Source organism: Simochromis diagramma, unplaced genomic scaffold, assembly GCF_900408965.1.
Source record: "Simochromis diagramma unplaced genomic scaffold, fSimDia1.1 OVJJ01000545.1, whole genome shotgun sequence".
Classification (NCBI taxonomy): Eukaryota; Metazoa; Chordata; class Actinopteri; order Cichliformes; family Cichlidae; genus Simochromis; species Simochromis diagramma.
The window spans coordinates 3535270-3560078 of NW_024387371.1; the positions used below are offsets into that span (position 1 = coordinate 3535270).

The 24809-nt window shown below is 41.5% G+C and overlaps 1 protein-coding gene across 1 annotated transcript; it reads left to right on the plus strand.

The window, feature by feature from the left end:
- The first annotated feature begins 209 nt into the window (after positions 1–209).
- On the plus strand, positions 210–22660 carry bmp7b (bone morphogenetic protein 7b). Its single transcript, XM_040007772.1, has 7 exons — positions 210–935; positions 15653–15845; positions 17206–17354; positions 19680–19883; positions 20971–21047; positions 21385–21495; positions 21696–22660. The coding sequence occupies exons 1-7, from the start codon at positions 536–538 to the stop codon at positions 21843–21845; spliced, it is 1284 nt and encodes a 427-aa protein (XP_039863706.1). The 5' UTR covers positions 210–535; the 3' UTR covers positions 21846–22660.
- Positions 22661–24809: the final 2149 nt, after the last annotated feature.

Genomic DNA, 24809 nt, shown 5'->3' on the forward strand with positions numbered 1-24809 from the left:
CATTGACTAAATGTGGTGTATAATAAACTGAAGCGTCATAATGCAAACCCAGTCCTAATCCTTTTCTTATTTGCACATGTAGCCTCAAGGCGTTCTCCTACTGGCAACAAAGCCAGGCTAGCTCTGCTCAATAAGGCAACCATAACATTCTCTCTCTCGCTCTCTCTCTCCCTCCCTCCCTCTCTCTCTCCCCCTCCACTCCTCTTTGCAAACAGCGCCTCCTCAAAACTTGTTCTCGTCTCTCCTAGTGAAACCTGTCTGCTTGCAGCCTTCTCTCTGCAGTTGCAGGCTGCACTACAGCTGGTAGAGCTTGACCGCAGGTTGCGCATGAGGTCCACGCGTCCAGGAAAGCAGTCAATAAAAGGACTTTGAAGTGAAGTTGATGTTTCACTCGGCAGCACGTCCCTCAACATGAGGGACCGTAACTGATTTTGGATATTAAACACAGAGTGTCTGCTGCTAAAAGTTTACTAACCATTTTTTTTTTTAGAGTTTCAGTGATCCGAATTGGGCGCAATTACGCACTGCGAGCATTATGGCACAGATTTTGGATAAGCGTGCTCCCGTTTTGCTGTTGGTTTGGAGCTACTGCGTCCTGGCAAACACTGCCTTTACGAACTTTACTTTGGACAACGAGTTTCACTCCAGTTTCATCCACCGTCGGCTGAAGAGCCAGGAGCGCAGAGAGATGCAGCGGGAGATCCTGTCGATCTTGGGGCTGCCGCACCGGCCGCGACCCCACCTCCATGGAAAACACAATGCTGCCCCGATGTTCATGCTGGACTTATACAACGCCATGTCTACAGACGGAGACGAGGACAGATACTCCTATCCTTACAAACCCGTCTTCACCACACAGGGTCCACCGATAGCCAGCCTGCAAGACAACAACTTCTTAAACGATGCAGACATGGTCATGAGCTTTGTGAATTTAGGTAGGCACTTTATTTTCTTAAGTCTCCCATCACATTCAATTTTATATAAATCCCCTCCCAGAAAAACAAGACGGTGGAGAATAATAAACACGTTGAAATATTATCAATGTAATCGTTGTTATGCGCGTCATAATAACCCAGGTCTTTTATTTGATTATTAAAATGTAGTACTAGTATGACTGTCTTTATCTATTAATTATCAAACACATAGCAAGGACTTTGAAAAAAACGCTTTTTTTAAGGACACATATCTTTGGCTTGACGATTATAAGTGTTGAGAAGTTTCATATGTTAATTCGCGTCGGTGTTCTTTTTTTAACAAGGAGATTTAGCACTTTTAATATTGCACTCTGCTTGATACATCTTACACATTGTTTTTGGGACAAATCAGGCTTTTAGTCATATGATATGTAAGTGTCAAAGGTGGAAGAGCAGAATGACTGTGGTGGTATTTTATCTTCTTACAGCGCTTCACGTAAAGAAACAGCACAAGTATTTTTCTGATGGTACACCTGTGTCCACACAAAGGAGACCAGCACAATAACCACGTTTACATACTGCAGTTATCTAGCTAATACCAGGAGTGGCACATTCCAGTGTCCTTCTCTGTTAAACAGCTGTGCAACCAGCTAATGTTCAGGTGCTGTTCTGTGGATGATGGACCAGCAGCAGCTAACTTGTCAGCCATGTGTTATCTAAAGAATGAGTAAGTCAACAGCAGAATGAGTTCAAAGTGCACTGGGTCCTCCCTTAACTCTAATCTGGAGACATCCCTCACATTACAAATAATGCCAGCCAGTGATGTTAGTGTAGTCACAGTGTGGTTTAATTAGATTCAGTTGTTCACAAAGTGAATAACAATCGCATAGGACATACTTCACATCAATAAAACTGCTTTGTTGAAAGTTGTTTTCTGGCCCAATGTGCTTATCTAATCAAATATGTTTATTGACCTTTTATTGCTGCCAGCAACAGTCAGAGGTTGTTAAGTGTAAATAATCAAAACATTAGCATGTGGTATCAGATTTATGGATTGATAAAAGCATCATTATGATTCAATTTACTTAACAAATTATGTAGTCACAGCAACAGCTCCATTTAGGTTCCAGAAGAGTAGCTTTTACATATCAATCTGGTACCAGACAGACATAGAAATAAATCAAATCTGTAGCAGGCATACGGGTGGTTACGGTTTTTGTCAGCCAATAGATTTTGTTTCTTGACTTTCTGCAAGCAGTGAGACATTTACATTCAATCCTGGAAAGCTCATTGTTGGAGTGTCTTGGCAAGAGAGAGGGAGGTGACACTGGCTCCTCCACTGCACTGTGTAATTACTGTGGGAGCTGCTGCATTGTGACTATTTTTGACAGGCTGTGACACAGATGGATCTGACCACAGAGACTCAAGACACAAGTCAAGGGCCTCACAAAGTCAAGGGCCAAGACGGCACTAAGATGGCGAGAAAGGAGGGAGAAGGGAGCCTTTGGCAGAGTGATAAAGTTGGTCTGTCTATTTTGCAAACATCTTTTTAGCAAAAAACTTTTGCAAGATGGCTTACATCAACTAGGGAGAACTTTTTTTATTTCCTATGTTAACAACAACAAAGTCACACTGCCCTCTTGAAATCTTGTGGCTAATGTAATCACTAATGGCATCTGCTCAGGTTGAGTCTTCCTCACAGCACATATTTAGTGTTCCCTCAAATGACACTCATTTGGATATAAACAGCGCATTCGTGATTTAATCTGCCACGTGTTAAATCTATCAGTAGGGCCTATTGTTAGGCTGGTTTCGTACTCTCATGTGATACCATCAAATAGACATCCTGGTGGCTTTATTCAAAACAGCAGATAATATGCAATTTCGTTACCCTTTACACGAGAGGGAGGGAGGGAGGGAGGGAGGGAGAGGGAATTCACAGAGAAGAAAGTGATGGCTTTCAAATGGATTGACTATTTCCTCTCCAAATTCCTTCCTTTCCACATTTGCTCGTTGTGGTTTTTGTTTTCTTATTTAGGTTGTCTGAGAGCAAAATGAGTGTAGCTTTTATTTAAAAATTGTCCCTCAAAACTGCATGTCTCCATAGCTACTGAGCCAAGGTACATTAGTCAGACTTTTTACCCTGGGCGCTGCTTCCTGAAAGGCCCGTTTTCATGCACTGTTTGCATTTAAATTTAAGGTCAAATATGTGAAAATGGATCTGATTTTAGAATTGCCATCAAAATCAAAGATCCCTGAGCCACTAGAATAGTCCATATTATGTAGAATGTAAAATAATTGTTCTAGCTCTCGCTCTTCCTTACTGATTGCCACTCAACAGAGCTGATACACTTTGTTGTCAGCTTGTTTGAGTATATGCAGAGACCAATGCAGCCAGCTAGGGTGGGTGTGGGCTTTGGGACAGACCTCAGGCCAGGGAAGTCCTCTCTCTGAGTCACTTCAGTTTAAAAGGCCAGCTGTGTAAATGACTTACAGCATGCATTCAGAATGCATACTGCTGCATGGAGCGCAGCTCACCCAGGTCCTGGGTGTGTGCCGCACATGTACATGTAGCACACCAGAAAATTAGCACACTCACACTGCTGTCATAGCTAAGTAACAATAATGAATTTTACCTGAAATGCCCATTTTCACATTCCCAACCACAGGAAAGGGCCATGACTTGGCTGTCTGCTATTTGCATCCTGGATGACTTAAAGAGAAGCAACATCGTCACCTGTGCTGTGTGTGTGCGTACGTGTGTACGTGTGTGTGTGTGTGTGTGTGTGTGTGTGTGTGTGTGTGTGTGTGTGAAGAGGGAGGTGAGGGCATAGTCTATTACTGCAAGATGTTTTCATGAGGTGTGTTAGTCACAGCGTTTTTCCTGTTCTCATGCAATCACGGATTAATGTATTCTTATGGGGCTGTGAGTCAATCACAGTGCTACACTAAGGCAATCATTTAGTGGAAGCTACATTTAGCAAATTCATAAGGCTATGATATGGTAGTGTCATGTTATTACTCCAAGTTAAGACCAATTTTATCCTTTGTTTTTCTAATTGCCAGCAATTCTTAAAGTTCTGGCATGTCTGATTTTAGTTCCTGAATGTCCTACCCTGCCTGTGGCACCCAGCTTCATGCCAGGTCCTGGGTGTGTGCCAACTGAAGAGGGTAATCAAAGTTACAAATTCACATTTTGTTGTTCTCAAGTTATATCCCTTTAAAGCTTTTAGATAACCACAAAGGCCTGAATGCCCTATCAAACTGTGGCTTTACAGATAATTCTTATTAATTGTGGCAGTGTTTGCAAAGTTGTCAACTTGTTCGTCTGTGGGATGTTTTCAGCTGGCAGTGTAAGGTCCAACACAGTAGAATTGGCAGTTTGTTTAAAAAATTGAATTTTTTTTGTTGGTTTAAGCTAAAGAACAATATTATTACTTAGTCCCCTCTTGCTGTTCACAGTAAATTTTGTGGTTTTTATTCACTGAAATAGGATTTTTTGTTTCACATTTAATACAGTAGGTTATGTACCGATACCCTTGAGCTCCACACTATTAACGGGCCATAATCCTTTAATGACTACTTGAAGCCACAGATGGCGCTGTTACCATTTTACAGTTGAAGTTGCGGTAAAAGTTCCTATAACCCTTTTTTGTGTCTACCTGTAGGGCCTCCCTTTCTCTGATCGCATTTTGTTTTCCTCTACCTTCTCTTGCTCTCTCATCCCGGTCCTGTGGATCTGAGACACTTCTGCGACACCTCAGGCTTCGGAGCGGCAGCGGACAGATCTGACGGCTCGCATTAGCCCAAGTGCCTGTTCGGCACCCTCACACCCCTCAGTCCTGCTTTGCGCGCTTCCGCTACTCTGCAGGGGGTATCTCACCCCGGCACCACTCTCCCTAGAGTTAACTACCACTATTTGCACCTCCTTTAGATCCCTATAGAGCTCATTAACTCTAATAACACACCTGGTACCTAAAACCAGATATGCGTAGTCAGTCAAAAGGGGCTGAACAAACAAGACTGGAACACTGCACTAAATTATACAAATTGATACCCTGTAATGATCTGTCTTTTTCTTTATTTTTCGGTTGCTCTCACTCTAACAGTGTTTTAAACACAGAACTGGGAACAAGTAAGTCATACTTTCCGTATGCTAAAAGGAGACTGGTGATGAAAAGTGGAGTGCAAGGGAAGTGTAGCTTGCTCAAGATGTTTATCCTATAAAGAGCAAAGAGAGTTTGATCTCTTGGGTACAGAGTGACTATCCACAGTAGAGCGATTACCACGTTAGGAAACATCCTGCCCACTGGCAGCTACTGATGACATCATGCCTGCGTGATGCATTTATACTGCTGTAGGGTCTGACAGCACTGACTCTCTGGGAAAGGGTCAGCAAAGTTTCATGCTATAACTTACTCACACTTAACGATCATTAACTTGCCACAGCAGGAGTGTGTGCACGGTCACAAACACATGCCTTTGAGCCTTTGCACAAGAAGAAACAGTAACCACAGGAAGAAGAGTCTTTACATTTAAGACTTGTGGTCAAACCAGACGTCTTTTGCTTGAAGGCCATGGAGAGGTTTGAGATTATACTAACAGCAGCTTTGCTGACCTCTTACTCTCACTGCAGCCATAAAACATGTTTGCCCTCTGCACCCATAAACCTTACTTCTGGGTTCTACCTCATGCTTCACTGAGGATCACAAATCAGAGATTTATACAGAATATGTGAGAACCTCGAAGAAACACTGACTGTAAAGACTTTCTTGGTATCTTGATGCATGCTCAATCATCCAGGTAAGACAATCCCAAAAAGCCGAAGCACTACAAAGTGATAAAGTCAGTCTCCAAAGAGGCCGAAGAAGTCACTTGGATGAGTGACGAAACAGTTCTCTCACTGAAAAAGTTGCGACCCATTTCCGCCAGAATAAAGTTTTTGGGACTTTCTTGGTACAGTCATTCTCACTTGCTTCTGCTGGTATAGAGCCATGCAGATGTTTTTGTTTTAAAGCAATAATTTGGCTGTTCAGTGAACACGCTTTATCACTTTGTAGTGGACTGTTGGGTAAAAAGATCAATAGCTCGCTGTGAAACATGAAGCAGCAGGGCAGCTGAGGCTTGCACTAATTACACCCTGTTTGTTTAATTAATGAAAACAGTGAAGTGTAAAAGCAACATTTTGCCGAGGTTTATTTGCCAAGCTATTTCTTCATTGCTCCAGTAGCTTACTGTATACTGTCATCCTCTATCTGACACAACTCCTCCTTAAAACCCTAAAGCTGTCATTTTTACATTTCTGTTTTTGTATGAATAAAACAGCTGGTGAACTTCAGAGATGCTTGTAGTTTTGATGTAGCCAGGCTAGATGCTGCCCCGTGCTTCAAATCTTTGTACAAAGCTAATTTAGCTCTGCCATGGATGTAATATTGATCTTTTTTTTTATCAAAATAAAGATGAGACAGCAAACAAATCCAGTTTTTAAAAAAAGATTCCTTCAATTTGGCTTTGAAATACCCTATATTGAGATTTTTTTCTGTATGATGTATGATAGAGGTTAACTGAAATCGTTTTATGTTGCTCACTACATCAAATCACAGTTCATTTTTCAACTACTCATTAACTAAGGAGTGAAACTGAAGAACCTACTCGACAGTGACGGTTCTGAATATTGGAACGTGCAACTTGCATCAGCTTCCTTGTCAAAGGCAATTAGATATTATTGAAAGGTGACTTTGACTATAAAGCAGCCACATCCTAAATCTACAGCAGTCTTTGTTTTGATATAATGTGCTGGAAGACAGGGATAAACTGTAGGGATTAACTATAGGATAAAACAACTCAGAGATGTGGAATTGCAGCCATTCAGTTTCCCCCACTCACCCACTCTTCCCCTCATCCCCCTGTTTTTATGTTCTCTAATTTTGTGACCACAGGAGCCACACCCTCCTCATCCAGCCAAGCCACCCCTTATTATAGACCTCAGGAAAATTCACATACAATACTCATGTTGGCAGAACGAGAAACTTCTTAAAATTGTCTCCTGCATCACAGTGCACTGTCTTACGCACGTGCGATGGCCACATTGACACCCTGTTTTTATCAGCTTGTTGTTCATTTGGTGGAATCACAGCCCATTCCTTCTTGAAATAAATAAAATAGCTGTGAGGAAACTCAAGGGAAACTCAGCTGCTTGCCTGAAGAAATAGAAACCTGTGACAGCCAGTTCATGTTCCATGCTTCACAGGCACAATATTTCAGCACTTATCATAAAACCACTTGCGTACATTTGTTGCTTGGCTTTTACAAGCTTTGATTTGGCTGTCGGAGCCTGGTGAGGAATCTGGTCAGTATTATGGGCTTCCGCTAACGCAATCTTCCGCTAGGAGAACTAACACACATTACACAATGCAGCTGGTGACTGGGCAGGGTAGGTGGCTCTAAAATAGTGTTTGAGTTCGCACTCCCGTCACGGCTCCAACATGAAAATTCACAAGCACAAGATGTTCACACAAGGAAAGACAATAAGGAATGAAATGTGTGGCATCTATTTGCGATCCACCTTTATCCTCATGTTTCTTCTTTCATTTCATTCCTTCTCTCTCTTTCTCTCCCCTCTGCCCTGTCAGTGCCTCAGTGCCATGCAAAGAGCGGTGCATTTGTTTTTGCATCAACAGAGCTATTGGTCCCAGGATCTTTGACTTTGCTCTCGCCCCATCTGCCCTCTCAGCTTCACTGTTTGGTACCTGCTGTCATGGAAGTGCAGGGGAGTGCAGATGCTGCTGCGCACTGATAAGGCAAGGCCAAAGTAACGCAGACGATAGAAAAGTAGGAAAATGTGTGGAAATATTTTTTATTCAGTGGATCAGGTTTTTGCATTTCAATATGCATATTGGGGTTTTAGCCAAAAAGCAATATTATTTCATTACTGCAGAATTAGAGCCACATATGGACAAAAGAAATATGCAAGGAAGGAGAGTAAAATTATTAGAAACACTAAAATGAGTGCAGCATTCCTGGCAATGAAGGAGGTCCGTCTATCATTGAGGCAGAGCTAGAACGCCCGCTGCTTAGTACATCTGGGCTTTTTGACCACTCGCCACATCGTCCCACCCGCAGATTGTTTCATCATCTCTCTCAGCGAGTGCCTTAGCCTGGCCAAATGCACAGAGGTTCTGTTATGTACATCCAGATATCATTTCAGACTCCTGGGTTCAACAGGTGAATTTCTTAGATAAGACATTGGGAAAAAAACATAATCTTCCTTGATCTTGTCAGCTGTGTACTCTGTGAAGCTGTTGGAAGCTTATGAGAAAAGAGATTAATTGTCTCCATTTGTGGTATTTATTTACACACTAGACCTTGGTGCAATACGTCAAATTGTGGAGTACATTAAGAGAAATTACCTGAGAGGAAGGCCGGGCTATCTGTACTAGCTATTACATTCCTTTGCTTCTGCTCACTCCCTGTCCAGCAGAAGGCAATAAAACGTGCACTCAATAACACTAATTAGCTCCAGAAACATTCCTTCTGAGCAGGAAAGTGAGCATACGTTGCTCTCCACACTTGTACACATGAAAGTAGATAAATATGCATGTGCTTTTTCATTCACTGGGAGTGTACACAGAAGCGATTACATAAATCTAGAGGAGGAAGAAAGATGTGTTACAGTCACAGTGTCAAGGACAGGCTGCATGCAAAGAGGAAAGACTGGCCTTCAACGCATACTTTGTAGGCCAGACTTTATTCTGGCCCACATGTGAGAAGCCTCCTCAAACACAGCTGGGGAAGAAGCTGTAATAAAGAAAGACAGCGACAAACAAATTCAGCAAATCAAGAATAGATGAAAGGTGGAAATCTCTCTGCTTCTCTCTGCTGTGTTTAATAGAAAAGCATGGAGAAATTAAGGGAAGAGGAAGGGAATGCTATGGTTTGCATTCAGAGAAAGTGTGTGGATGTGTGTGAAAGAGAGATGGGGAGTAGAAAAACATACAAAAGAACTTGAGAAAGTGTTGAAATGTTTTATGTCTGGGAGCACAGGAGGCCTAAACCTCTGGAGATGAGGGGCAGAGTATGAGTTTGGAGACTAAATACCACGCGGCACCTCTGGGACCATAAAACAACAAGTTAATTAATACTAGGAGGCCAGTGGTGATAATCAATACTGTTGATTCAGGAGAATAGGCAGGGAAATTTGGTATCATATGGCCCTGTGTGTAGGACATACTAAAAACTGGGCCAGACGTGATGGTGGAGGTTTAGTTAAGGGGACTTGTTGGACGCCGAAAAGATAAAGTTTCTCTGCACAGCTGCTTTGGCCTGCAGACAGCGGGAAACATCTGTATTAGCCTCAGCACCACGGGCAGCCCACTGTGAAGAGGAATGCAAGGAGCAATAGAGAGAAGGGCGGGGAGGGAATGAATGTGACATATGAGTGTGTATTTAAAAAAGAAATATTGGAGTTCTTCACTTGCTATTACCTGACTTGGCTACTAGCTATAAAACTAGAGCTGCATGCCTCTGGTGTGACTATAGCGTGACACAACTGCTTCTGAGCGCACAAGTGTGTGACACAGTGTTGTCTGCAAGCCAGAGCCTCTTATATGTCTAAACTAATTCACCAGTTAGTCATTCCTTCCCTTCTCTGGTCTCCATTATCTTGCTCTTAACACACAATATGTGGAGAAGGAACTGTGGCAGCTCCTATGGGAACAGACAGAGGGGCATGAATGGTGCAGGGCCCGGTGGTCCCATATCAAGTCATCGAGGCAACACAGAGGAATATGTACATGGAAGTGCAGGTCTGTGTGGTACTTCTCCATCTCCACGATGAGAGAAAAATTTGTTCGTTTAGTTCTTTTCACATCTGTTTAGTCAGATGTATCACATCTGGTGCTGATTAGAAGCACTAGAACACTTAAAAATTAATATAATTTTTCATTGGCTTGGTATTTATTCACTTTGTAGATGTTTTTGCTACAGCCTCCCTTGTGACTTAGAATAAGAGCTGATTACCATTACTGCTGCTGCTTACATGTCCCGTGATCTATCGGGTTTAGTTCCCACAAAAGCAAGAGAAGAACCCAGCTATTCATATATAAGCATAAAGAATAGGACAAAAGTACAGAGAAGGAAGGACATAATACACTCTAGACCTGTGTAATACTGTTCATCTCCATAATATGATAATAACAAGAGAGGTCTGAGAGTACATATTTACACCCAGGCTGAAAATTCCCTCCACATCATGCATGAGATCAGTCCCCGGATCCAGAGATGTATCTGGATCCAGATTAGTTTATAATACTTTCTTGAGAACAAAAACAAGACAGTATTTCCCACATTTTCTTCAGTTTCATATGTACTATTTGTTGAAATATGATGCAACATGTCCTGTTTTGCAAAGAACAAAACAAACAAACAAACAAAGGATCTGAATGAAATTCAATCATTGCTAAATCTTTGGCAAAACAAATTCCATGCAAATGTATTTATTATATTTGAGTAATCCTACTAACAATCAGACAAGGCTAAACTCTTTATTTGTGTTGAAAAGTAACTTTTGTGTATTAATCTTTGACTTATTAATGGACATATGTGGGTTACCCATTTTTAATGGTCAATAAATACTCCTAGTAAGCCAGTTAATATTACTTCCTAATTGAGTTGCATGAGTGCCAGGTTGACATCAGTGCTGAGCTCTCACTATTCAGACTTAAAGCAAGCCAAAGATTTACTCTTGTCCTGCCTCTTGCACAAGACTTTTCCCCCCCTGCTTAGAGTTCTTGGTCAGCGTCCTCTTTGGTCTTCTTCTTCAAGCTGTCACAAAGCTCATATTTGGTGGTTTGTGACATAGTGCCTTTGAGCATTAAGCAGCATGCTTCTTGTGGAAAAATTGTGTCCAATCAGGCAAAGTTACGTAATGCATTTGGGGCCAGAGTGGAAATGAAAAGGGGAGTCACTCTCTTTGACATGTGTTAATGTGCCAGTTACTCATTTTGAAATTGTTATTTTATGGTTAAAAAAGTTATTGAAGTGTAAATCAACAGTGGTCGTGTCTGTTTTTGCTGTTATTAAATATGTAGGTTTTAAATGTGAGTGGGCTTTTTGAAATCCCTTTTTTCTAATGGATAAAAGTCCTTGAGCCCTATGATTTCACAGAGCAGTAATTTACTCAAATGTTAGTCTAACACAAGTAAATTAGTGAGTAAGTGCACTTTCTGGGGACTATTTCAGTTTGATTTATTTATGCAACCAGAAAGGTGTATGTGACATTAAAGCCGTGGCTTTATACAAAGTGCTGAAATAACATATTGTCCTTTTCTTGTGAGGTGGTGGTGGTGGTGGTGGGGGCATGTAAATCTATCTCAAAAAGTGTTATAGGAGTCTATGTCTATACACACAATATCTGTTTTAACACAAAGACATGTTGGATTTTTTTTGGTTTTTTTGATAATTCGAAAAAATGTGTTCAGAATGATCCTTTTTTACATTTGATTCTTCTCTCGAGAAAGAATTGCGGTTTTGGCTTAGCTAAGATGCTAATACAGTGTTCATGAAAAACCTTCTGGCTGCCAGGTGCATGGTAAACTGAGAGGATGGAGGACTCACTGTCCCTCTAATATCTGTGATGTGTGCTGCTGTGCACGTGTGTGGCCTGCTCTTGTTTCTTGTTAAATGATATGGGATAACCATGCATCATCAGCGTTTTTAGAAAAAGCAATCAGACGTCTTAAGACCAAATGATAAAAGCAGCTCGCTGTGTAAGAGTAAGTGCTTGTGCGCTTGTGTGTGTGTGTGTGTGTTTGCCTCTTTGCATTTGTGTGTTGTTGCGTCTCTAATTATGGATTACAAAAACCCATAATGATTGTGTTACCGTGCTGTGACGCACAAGACTGTTCACTTCACAGGCAATACTTTGTGATAGTTGTGCGTGTGCAATGGACTATTTTTCTGTTTGTGTGTGTGTGTGTGTGTGTCCGTGTTAAGGACTCCGACTGATTTGGACGTTGAAAACTCTGAATGAAGGGTTCACATGGCATCAGAGGGTGTGTTCGCCATGTTTGTGGTGTGTGTTTTTGCGACACAGGTGGGGTGAAGGCTACTCACTTCCTCCCAGAGGAAGTCATAAATGCACTCACTTGGCTTTAACTGTGCCTTGTCCCCTCATCTGACGACTGCTTCCTTTGGAGAGAATTAAAAGAGAGAAAACGGAAGAATTGTGGCAGAGGCCTTAGCTGCACTCTGTACGCTGCGTTATATATTTTTTTACACAAATTACACAAATACCAGCAATGAAGAGTGGACATTTGATGTGAGAGGAAACTATTTAGTGTGGGAGTTTTACAGCAGCAGCATCCAACTGCTCTCATAAGCAAAGATAAAGAGCTTTTACAGTAAAGGGGCGGGGTGGCTGCTCAGGGGGGGCTCAAGAACAGGTCTGGCTTTCTCCCCAGAGGGACTGCACCTGCACTGGGCTACAGAAGGAGGGAGAGTTCCCTGGGACAGTAGAAGAATAAGCAGGCTCTAAAATTGTGTGAGAAGGTACCAGGGTAAATTAGTAACAAGAAGTAATTGTTTCCTGGAATAATAACATTAAAGTGGTAGTCCTTACTTGTTGCATTCCTCATAATATTGCGGGCATGTCCTGTTGTGTGGGGATGTGTCCTAGAAGGTCCTGGAAGATGATACATAATAGTGATGTAGGAATATGAAAGAGAATATATATTTCTTTTTCACACTTCTTTAGAGTTACCTAGGAGTCTTTGAACCTCAAATGATCAGAAATGTTAAATTCTTTTACAGCATATGCCTGCAACAAAGGCCCCAAACAGACAGACTTTGCTTTAAGTGGTCAGAGGCCAAAAACGAGCCATCACTGTGCTGTTATCCAGTGTGCAGTAGAGTCTGAGCTTGAGGTGACCTGCAGGTGGAGAGGTATAAGCAAGCTTGTATGCATGCATGTATTGTCAAAACACAGTATAATGTTGTAATGTTTGACTTCAGGGTGGGAGCTCAATGAAGGCTCTGATGAGAAGAGATAATAAACAAGTGGCACTGCCTAGATCCACTGGTGTTGAATTGATAAAAGCATGTGGTGAAATCCACAAAACCTTGAATTTAAAAAGCTGTACAGCTTTTGAAACCAGTTCAGTGTGTGCCCATAGATGGAGAACAATGGGAGCCTAAAGCTGCCCCTCACTGAAGAGTAATTAGATCCTTTCTTATACCGAATCATCTCACAGTGCTGCCATTGTACGTTGTCCTTCAGCAACAGGGTTTAATAAAGATAGAAATGAAAGGGGATGTAGGAAAGAGATCCTTGTACTTGTATTATCTATATCTACAGTGTTGGGAAGGTTACTTTTAAAATGTGTTCCACTACAGATTACAGAATACATGCCCCCAAATGTATTTTATAACGTATTCTGTTATGTTACTCAATGAGAGTAACGTATTCTGAATACTTTGGAGTACTTAATATATTGTCATGCTTTTTACAACTACATGAATGTACTATTGCTGTGTGATTTATTGAGGGTTACTCGCCATACCAATACCAACTGGATGTTTAAATCTTAATATAAAATGAGTAACAGTAGGGTGGACATTAGGTAAGGCTGCACTTTTTTGCAGCGATCTCGTATAGAAAACTATTCCGCGCGTATATAAAACAGGTCCGTGGCTCCGAACTGAGGTAAACGGACCTCTGACCAATACGTTGGGTTCCGTGTCAGGCTCGTAGCCAAAAACTAGCTTTACTTTGTTGTGTGGGTCAACTTTGCTAGCAAGAGACAGAGAGAGGTGTTGAAAGGCTGCAGTGGTTATTATTATTATATTTACATGCTTCCATCTCCCGTTTCTGGTTGGTGACAGCTCGTACTTTTCTCCTTTTTCTCCCTCCCTCTGTTCCACAGACACATAACAGGTATGGCAGTCCATTCTCCCTGCAGCACGGACTACACTGCCCATGAGGCTACATTCTTTAGGACGATGCCTGTAACACTCTGCCTATTGCCTTCATGTTAAATCATTTTTAAAAACATTTCTTCACGTCACTATGAGACGCGAGATTGAGACACGGGCATTTGAGCCTCTTATTGCATGTTTTGTTTGGGTTTCCACCAGTGTGGAATTACCAAAAATAGAGAGAGCATAGCCTAACATATGAAACAGGAAAAGACCGCCGTGTAATCCCTTTATTTCAACAACGTAACTGTATTCTGAATATCACCTTTTTAAACGGTAACTGTAACGGAATACAGTTACTCATATTTTGTATTTTAAATACGTAACGTCGGTACATGTACTCCGTTACGCCCCAACACTATCTATCTATCTATCTATCTATCTATCTATCTATCTATCTATCTATCTATCTATCTATCTATCTATCTATCTATCTATCTACATACATACTTGTGTATGTTACTTGTGACTTGTATAAGATTTTGGGCACCTTTCTGCTTTGTTGGCTGGAATAGCTGCCTAAAGTTCTTGTGAGAAACTTAATCCTAACCCTATATTTGAACTTTTGTTAACTATAGGTGACTGACCAAGGGGATACCTGTGTTCTACAAATCAATTTCTCCAAAATGTAATGAAGTAATGTACTTAAAGGGGGTCTGTTGAAGCCTATAACAACACATATGAGCTGTTGGAAATTTATCTAACACATAAGTCATCAGAAGAAAGTGTCATTTCACCCACAATCCCACTTTATATCTCGACAGATGAGGACAAATCCTATAACTATGGCGATCCACTGACATTTCCTGTCACCCTCCTCTTTCATTTAAATTAAACACAAGCAAAAAAAAACTTTTTAAAAAAAAAAAGTTTCAATATCACTTGAGCCTGACTCAATAATGTATATTTATTATTTTCTTTGATTTCTTTTTGTACGTTTGAGTGCATATTTTATATTTGTGTGTATATGCATACATACTTATATGGGTGGGGAACCTGTCTATCAGCTAATAAAGACAAAAGTGGCGGGTGCCTCAGGAGATGATGAGATAAGAAAGGCACTGACCCCTGGGATTTCCTGCTGGGACATGAGATGAGCAAGGTCAGGGAGGTACAGGAGGGGTTGGAAAGCTGGGATGTGAGGATGAGAGAGAACAAGGGGTGGGGAAGGGGTACACCGAACATCAAGCTCCAACTCATGAGAACCAGATGAAGGGCAGACTGGATGACTCTCTGGGGCTATGAAGGGAAGAGAGGGGGAAGAAAGAGGCTCATAAAGCTGTCAGAGTCCGCCCGCATCTCTCTATCACGGCTCAGTGTGTGCCAGATGCATTGCTTTTAGTGCTAGTTCTCATGAATGTTTCAATCATAAGCCAACATGTGTATTGAATAGCTATAGATGTGTTTAATTTGGGGCTGACCCCGAGTCTGACAAGCTATGTCATCTCCTCGCTAATAACTGAGGATGATGGATGGTTTAGGAAAAATGAATTGTAGAAAGTCTGAGCGTAAAAGACATTTGTTGTCTTCCTACTTTGCAAGCACATGTTTTGTTTCCCTGGAAGATGCAACTCAATACCACACGAAAAGCTTTTAAGTTTCATAAAAAAGTCACATTAGCTCTTTGTGTCTGCCTGTAAAAATTTAGTATCACTGCTAAAGGGGAGAATGCAACATAACTCATGTGAATGGGAAACATTCTTTGAATACATACAGCCTCTTTAAAGATACATTTTTCACGTTTTTTTTATGTTTATGTTTTGCAGTGGAGCACGATAAAGAATTCCTACCGGTGCGGCGGCATCATCGAGAGTTCAAATTCGATCTATCACGAATCCCTGAGGGTGAGGCAGTCACTGCTGCCGAATTCCGTATATATAAAGACTTCATCCATGAACGGTATGATAATGAGACCTTCCGTATCAGCATCTACCAGGTGTTGGAGGAACACTCAGACAGGTGAGCATTGGTTTGTGGTTATGTGTGTTTCAAAAGATTAGTTGGATGCTGAAAAGACAGTTTCAGGGGCTGGACCACACCTCACTTACTAACCTGCCGGTTGTACATTTATAAGCGTCTTCTCCCTACATGCTAGTGTATTCTTGTTTCCTTGCCTCACCTTTTCTTTTCTTTTTATTAGTTCTCACCTCCTAGTCCATACAAGGGTTACCTACCCAGGCTTTACTGCTATTCTCTGTCATTGTCTCATCATAACTGGGGTGGGGTCCTTGCCAGTGGAAAAAAACGACATGGCATCATGATCTGTTAATATTTAGTTCAAATCGCTCATCTTCCCAAGAACAGACTTTTAGTCTGACGTTATTTATCAGTAAGAAATGCTTCCTTTTGTTGTAATGTATCTTTCCTGTAGCAAACACTTTGACTGATCTGGAAAAAAAATACAAATAGCAAGAACTATTGCCCTGTCTTATACAAATGTCCCAGTAAGTAACAGCTTAACAGAGGGGTAGGCCCAGAACCTGAAAACAAATTCAATAAATTCAAGGAAGTCTAGTCATCAATCATTTTATGTCATAGATCTATGCTTTTTCTATTGAGACATGTAAAAACTACCTAAAATTTATAAATGAATTAAAGTTTTAACAACTTATCTTGAAGGCTTTGATACACCTACCAGTAGTTATACATGTAACCCTGGAATGGCCCATATCCAGCTATCTTCAGCCCCTCCTAAAGGTTTCTATTATCCAAAGGGAACAACACCGTCATTTATCCCTTTGCCAAAGACAGGCCCAGGTACATGAATGAACCAGAGCTCTGTGACACATTATCTTCCCAGTCAGAAAATAGGTCGGGATACATGAATGGCCACATGAAGAACAAGGGATTTTAGTCTCCAATGGTGAAAGGGCAGAAAGGGTCAGAGTTTACTGCTGAACAATAGGACCGACTTGGATATGCACTGTTTCTCTTTTCACACATTCTTGTCCTCTCTCACAGCTGTACTTTTTGCTCCCTTTCTCTCTTTGGCTTTTTGGCTCTCCCACAAAATTCCAGCCAGTGATGGACCGTGTGTAGTGTATGAAAGGACCCGTCGTTTATAAAGCCATTATTGTCAATTAAGAAAATGAAGTGTTCCCTTGGGCCTCACCAGCTGGAGCCCTCCCCGCCTCCCTTGCCTTACTCTCTGTCTTGCTTCATCTCTCTCTTTGGTTGACTCTGTCACACTCCCTCTCTCCCCTCAACAGCTCTGCTTTGGTCACTTAGCTGCACACGCTGCCACCTTGTCTCTACCTTTAAAAAAAAAAATAGTGCAAGTCAACATCTAATTTTAAGTGAGTTTTCTTGTCCCTTTCAGGGAGTCAGACCTATTTCTGCTGGACTCGAGAGTGATCTGGGCAGCGGAGGAGGGCTGGTTGGTGTTTGATGTAACAGCCACCAGTAACCACTGGGTCCTGAACCCTGGCAGAAATCTGGGTCTACAGCTGGCTCTGGAGAGCACAAATGGTCAGGGCAATGAATGTCACAGAAATACACAGAGTGTGATCAAAATGTTTAGTGACTTGGCCCATAAAGAGCAAAAACCTGTCCAGCTTTAAATTTGGCAGCTTTTTCCTTGTGCGCTTGCACTGCTTCCAGTGCTCCTGCTACATTTGGCTCATTCCCCGGAAGTCCTGTTCTGTTCACTGCGAAACTCAAAATTGCGCAAAGAGCTAATATTGAACTTTTGTGTCATACTGACCCAGTCATTACTGGTAAGGAGACTTCAGTGCCCGGCTATGACTGAGAAACTACACAGCGGTCGAAGGGTTTTTTCAAGACGTTCACAGGATGTCATGAATTCGTTTTCCTGAGTCAGAATCTCAACTCAGAGTTTTACTGAGTTTTACTAAGTCCTGAGGTGACTGAGGAAGAACAAAAAACTGCCAATAGTATGAACTGTGGCATGAATCATTATCAGTCACCATAAAATGGAGTGAAAAAGCTGAGTTCAGAAAGAATAGTTTATCTGTTTTAATTTTCTAGAAAGAAAAATGAGTTCAAGGGTCACTGGTTTAACACAAAGAAAGAGATTCAGTTCAGTGGAAGCCATCAGTCCTGATACGTGCCTGTTCTGACACGTATCAGGACCACTTTAAGTGGTCCACGGGTGTGCCCATAAAAAAACAAATGGGCAGGAAAAAATATTTTGATTGTAACTATATTTACTGTCTGATGGGTATGTGCCAGGTAACTGAGCTAGTGTACTTGTGTAATGTGATTTGCACAGAAATTAATAGCTGTCACTCACAAATTGCTACAGAAAAGGACATGAACAAAGGTACAGAGGCTAGCCAATAAAAAATATATAAAAAATACTAGACTCTGTATATGCAAACTGTAAGATTTGCAAGGGTAAGATGGGTAAGTTTTCATTTATTTGGTCATTAACGCAAATGTCTACTTAGCCAACCACATGGCAGCAACTCAGTGCATTTAGGCATGCATCAGAATTTCCATGGGTCAATGGAAATTCAAATCAAGTATCAGAAGGGAGAAGTAAGGTGATTTAAGTAAGACTTTGAAAATGGCACGTCATTTGTGCCAGACAGGCTGGTGTGAGTGTTTCAGAAACCTTTGAGCTACTTTAATTTTCCGCACAACCACCTCTACAGTTTACAGAGAATGAGAAAATACTTTTTTTTATGTCAGATGTCAGAGGTAACAGTAAATAACAGCTCAATACAACCAAAGTATGCAGAAGAACAGCTCTGAACACATAAACACATCAAAATTTGAAGCAGATGAACTACTACAGCAGAAGAGGGTGCACCTTAAAATGTCTTCAGAATACAGGTTTCTAATGCCAAAGAGTTTCAGCTATATTTAAGGGTAAACGTTACAAAATAACAAGCTTGCGTGAATAAACAGCATGAATCACAGTACTGTGCAGATGATTAAGGTTAGATGTTGAACACAAATGAAGGTCGGCATTGTATTGCAACAGACAAAGGCCTCCATCATCGCTGTAAAGGTTACAGTCAGATGATTTCTTCCTTGTGTGTGGAAAGATAAATCAAACCCTGCTTCTCATCATTCATCACCACTATCATCCGCCATACCCTCAGCATCATTAGCAGACATGCGGAAAATACAGTGTGCTAACCAAAGGATAACATCTCAGCAGGAGTTTGTCATCGAGAGCCTTAAATGTTTGTCAGCGAAAAACTTTATCAACAAACAGTCAGCAGGGAGTGTTTGAGAATATCATCCATCAAAGGATGGCAGGATGTTACATGTTAGGCGAGGAAAACAGACACTATGTAGCCTTCGAGGCGTGCAGTGGGTGTGCTGGTGAGGCCATATCTATGAGTGTGTGTTTGTGTGTTGGATCAGGTATGAAGGGGTTATGGATGAGCGTGTACAGACAGGTTCCTGCGACTTCTCGTCGCCAGCAGCGACCAGAAGCCTTGATTTACCACTGAACAGTGATCAGACACACATTCTTCCATGCGGGAACCAGATAGACACTACTGGAGTGCTTGTACACCCGCAAGCACAAACACACCCACGCAAACACAAGAAGGGAGGCTTTGATGTTCAGCGCTGCGTTTGTTCTTGCTATTTCAGAGGTAGAGAAGGGAGAGGAATTCAGAGAAGAAAGTCACATGTGTAAAACCAAATGCAGCGAAAGTGGTTTCAGTAAGAGCAGTTTATATGCAAAATAAAAACTTAAAAACAGCCACACTAAGCAGGGACATATTTATTTAAATTCAGGAGCTCAGCTTTTCTCATTTGCACACTGATCTGTCTGAACACCTGTTGCACTGTCCTCTCTGTCACCCCCTACAGGAGAGAGTATCAGTCCTCGTACGGCAGGCCTGGTTGGTCGCAGTGGGCCTCAGAATAAACAGCCCTTCATGGTGGCCTTCTTCAAAGCCACTGAGGTGCACCTGCGAAGCATCCGCTCAGCTACAGGAGGGGGCAAACAGCGTAACCCCAACCGCTCGAAAGGGGCAAAAAGCCAAGAGGCGCTTAGAGTGGCCAATGTTGCAGGTAAACACAAAACGTGTTTGTGTTTTATAAACATTCAGCTATGATTTACTCTGGCGTGTTGGGATAACCCCCGGATCCATTTGTCTTTTGTATCCTTAGTGAAGAATTCATGGAATGGGAAATAAATAACTGGTACTCTACAGTTTCATAATAAAAGGGCCAACTCATGCAGCATGCTTATTGAGGCGCTAACACACACACAAGCACGTGCATGTACCGAAATGCAAAAGTACATCCCTTTAATGGATGTGATTCCTGCGATGAATATTCAAGGCCTTTGTTTTGAAGGTGTGAGAGGGCTGTGTTTATGTGAAGCACTGAAACATTAGACTGTAATGCCTGAGCTTCAAATATGCCTCTGCTGTCTTTGTTTATTTACACAAGCATTACAGAGTACTTGGGGCCAAGTTCCCTGCATGGAGGTAAGGCAGCACAGGCTTTTATGGAAGAACACATCTGCAGCTTGCTGTGGGGCAACCCGGGCCACGACACATGGGCTAAATGGGCCTGTTTAGAACTCTGAATAGCAGTGGTCTTTAACTAGATGATGAGAACCAGTCGCTCATCATCATTTCCAATGTGAACCGCTTTCAGGAACTAATGCACCGCAGAGCCCCAGAGGTCACCAGGAGAAGCGAGAGATAGCATTTGATCGAAAACAGACTATTCTTTTCAACACATGGACCGAGTAAAAAGGAAAAAAAAAAAACACATGTTGAAATAAGCGGGAGAAAGGGGAGAGAGAATAAATAAAGTCAAGAGTTGTGAAAATGTGGCTCGGCTACTCTGCGTGCACATCTGCTTCATCCAGTGGAAACTCAAAGCCCGGCACAGTGACCTCTGTGCAGCATAGCCCATTCATTTAAGTCAATTAACCAAACTGCTGCTCTAGATGGAGGTGGTTTCTTTTAGTCGTTGTACAAGTGTTGATGTTTTGCATGAGAACATGGTGGCATGTTTAGGTCTGCTCTTTATCATTGCTGCCTAATTGGGGTCTGACGACAGAAAATAGTTACTCGTCTAGCTGAGAAGGATAAAAGCACTTGTGCTGAAGTATAAACTCTCTATTTTTCTTCCTGTTCTATAGAAAACAGCAGTACTGATCAGAAGCAGGCATGCAAGAAGCATGAGCTCTACGTCAGTTTCAGAGACTTGGGGTGGCAGGTACGGAAACCATTCCTCTTTCTTCGGTCGCCAGAATTGCTTGGCCCAACAGAAACCTAAACCAGACACTGCTGTTTGCTGCTCCTATCCCAGAATCTTGATCAGTGACACAATAAAAGCCCAGAAATACCTTTGTTAGATGAAGTTACTGCTTTATTTGTGTTCTCCCAACACATAGTACAAGATATGGCATAATTAGGCCATATGAAGACAATACTGAAGGGTAACAGAAAACACATTAAACTCCTGTATGCCTTTTATAGAAACAAAGGATGAAAATATCCAACATATCAAAACAGTATAGCCAAACAAACCTGAATTTCTCCTCCACTCTCAGGACTGGATCATTGCTCCAGAAGGATATGCAGCATACTATTGCGAGGGAGAGTGTGCCTTTCCGTTGAACTCCTACATGAACGCCACAAACCATGCCATTGTGCAAACACTTGTGAGTAACCATAGAACGAGGGGAAAAAATGCAGCAGTCATGTTAAGAGTCTAATCATCTCATCAAATGTCAAGACAATGTAGCCACTGTTGGAACAACTGTGTTTAATGATCCAAAAAGGGCATCATTTTCAGCAGTATCCACGCAAATACCTTTTTTTTCTTCTTCTTCACAACTTCTTTTCCTCCTCCTCTTCCCAGGTTCATTTCATTAACCCAGAGACAGTTCCTAAACCCTGCTGTGCCCCCACGCAGCTCAATGCCATCTCTGTGCTCTACTTCGACGACAGCTCGAACGTCATTCTCAAGAAATACCGCAACATGGTGGTCAGAGCTTGTGGCTGCCACTAGACCATCACCATCCTCGCATGGACACATGCGTACGCACACACTCTTGGGAAAAAAAGGGCTTCCCCCTTGCTGTAATTTAAACATGTTGAGAGTTGGTTACAAAATATACTATGTGCTTTTTTTTTTTTTTTTTGGAAGACTCTCTGTCATTCTCAGATGAACAGATAAACACACACACTCATGTTTGTGCTTTCTACTGTGTATACGATACATTTAAAACAGTGATTGTAATGTATATTCATTCACACCCAACAATCTTTTGTTTATTTCAGTAATTATTCTAATTATTGTAGTTTCTACTTTTACTGAGCGAGGGAGGATGAATCTATATTTTTCTTCTATGTACAATACCATGTAAATATTTTGTTTTTTCAAAAACAAAGCAAGTGTATTTATTTTCTGTCACTTGGATTTGTGTTTTTTTTTTCTTCCTTTATGTAAAGCTGCCTACTTCCTTTGTCAGTATGAGTGCACACAAACTCTGAAGAAATGAAAAGAAAACTACTTTTGGCATTAGCATTGAGTTCAAATACGGCACACGGCGCTCTGCCTCAGAAGCATGACACATTTATTTTGTAACAACAATCAGCTGAGCTGTCAGAGAGATGGGGGGAGGAAGAGAGTGGGATCTTTGTATGAAGCATCTTGTTCTGTGTGCTCGACATTTTCAGGTTTATATTTTTCTGCTGTAATACAATCTGTCATATTTAAAAGGTCTATTTATTGAGAGCCGGCTAAGTAACCATGTGCTCCAATGTCTCGACTATGTTTCACTGCTGAACTGGTACAACAATAAACAGGAGAAAAGCAACAAAGCCACTTTGAGATTTATTGTTTAATCTGGACGGAGAGCAGAACTGTGTCCAAGTCTGAGGAGGACACACGCTGGTATTGAACTGTCTTACACGTTCCTGCACAAATATTTGCTCGGATTGTAGCCTTACCCTTCACCTGCTGACCTGAGATCTGTAAGAAGTTTTTTCCACATTCAAAAGCAAACTAAGAATTTCTCAGGCTTAGTTACTACGTGTGTGTGGGTTTGCATGCCTGTGTCTGTGGTTTACGTATATGAGGTGGATGTGGGTTGTTTTCTGTCGGTGAGTGTGCGTCGATGCTCCCACATGCATTCAAGTACAAAGCACTCTGGGTTTACGTGTAAATATTTTGCAGTGGTTGCTGACAGCGGATTTGGGGAAAATGCAGGACGCTTGTGCGCATCGGTGTCAAGCACGCTGCACCGACTTTTACATTTAAACGATGCGATCCGTGACACGAGCTTTTGTTTTCAGATTTCAGATTCAGATTCATTAGGACAGCTGTTCATTTAACTACACAGCAGTTTCTGTTTCCAAAGCATTGGAGCTCTTACAGTATATTGAGAACTTTTACTGAAAGGGCTGATGAAAACAAATAAAGAGTTACGTTATGTGCAATTCCCTGCACACCTGAATGAGTGGAGGAAAATTGTTAAAAACAGCTGAGTGGAACTTCTGCACACTTGGTTAAGTGCTGGGTACTTTAAAGAAGTGTAAGGTGATTGTTATAACCCCAGTAGTAATCTGGCTGGATAACTGTATTATGGGATGGTTGAGGTAGCTTTTGTGTGTTCACATAACTACCTGCTGAAGGCTGGACAGTCTGGAAATTTCAGCTTATAATTCCGATATTTCATCTGTGAGAAATATTCTGTAAAATTGTGAATTTGTGTTGACAAGTAAAAATTCTAAAATTCATAAAGTATGTATAACTACAAATACTAACTTGCTGTGCTGGATTGGCTTCCTCTTGGTGCAATTATCATCAAGGGTCAGTTCCTGCAGAGATGGTCAGAATGAGACAGACTTCTGGCTGTTTTCCTGTCAGACACATACCAGTAAGGAGAGTGTTAGGAGCTATATTATCAGCACAAGTTTGATTAAGATTTACTACATGTTTTTAAAAGCTGCATGCCCTCATATATTGCCAATTGATATCATGTTAATGTCTCCATTTGTCTTGGTGTTACCCCTTTGATGTGGAAATCTGAACAAACACTTAGGTACATCTTGCTAGTTCTGGGTTGGACCCGATTTGACTTTCAGAGTAAGGTGCTGGAAACATTCCGCAGAGATTTTAGTCCATACTGGCATGAAAGCATCTCATATTTGATGCAGATTTAATGTGAATCTCCTGTTCCAGCCTATGCCCAAGGTACTCTATTGACTGGGATCCAGTGGCTGTGGAGGGCTTTTTTTCCAGAGTATCTGTGATCTCATTTTCATGTTTACTAAACCAGTTTGACATAACTAGAGCTTTGTAACTGGAGGCATAATGTGTTCAGCTGGAAGCAGCCATAGGGGTTCATTCTAAAGGTATGGACATGGTCAACCACAATACTCCGGTAGGCTATGTTGTTTAAATGATGCTCACTTGGAAATACGGGTCCACCGTGTGCTAAGAAAATATCCCCTAAGCAATGTTTTTTCCCCATCTTCTCAGACAACTAAAATCAGTTTCCTGTTCTTAGCTGCCCAGTGTGATCTTCTGCTGTAGCCCGTCCTCTTCAAAGATTGCCCATCCTCTTCTGATGTATTTTCACACAAAGAACTTTTCGTGACTGGGTATTTTCACATATTTTAAACCATTTTTTGTAACTCAAGGGGATGACTGTATGGGGGAAAATCCCAGCAGATCAGCAGTTACTGAAATACTCAAACCAGCCTGTCTGGCACCACCAACAATGCCATAAGACAGGTAACTTACCTTTCTTCCTCATTCTGCTGCTTATTTTGAACTTCAGCTGAACTTAATGCTGAAATGCACTTAGATCCAACTGAACATGTATACCTAATGAAGTGGCAGGTAAGTGTTACCCCCCTCCCCTCTGCTATGCTTAGCTTAATAACTGTCAACCAATTTTCAAACTGTCCTGTCTTGCCATGATCCTGAATTATATATATATATTAGTTAATAAACAGCTCATAT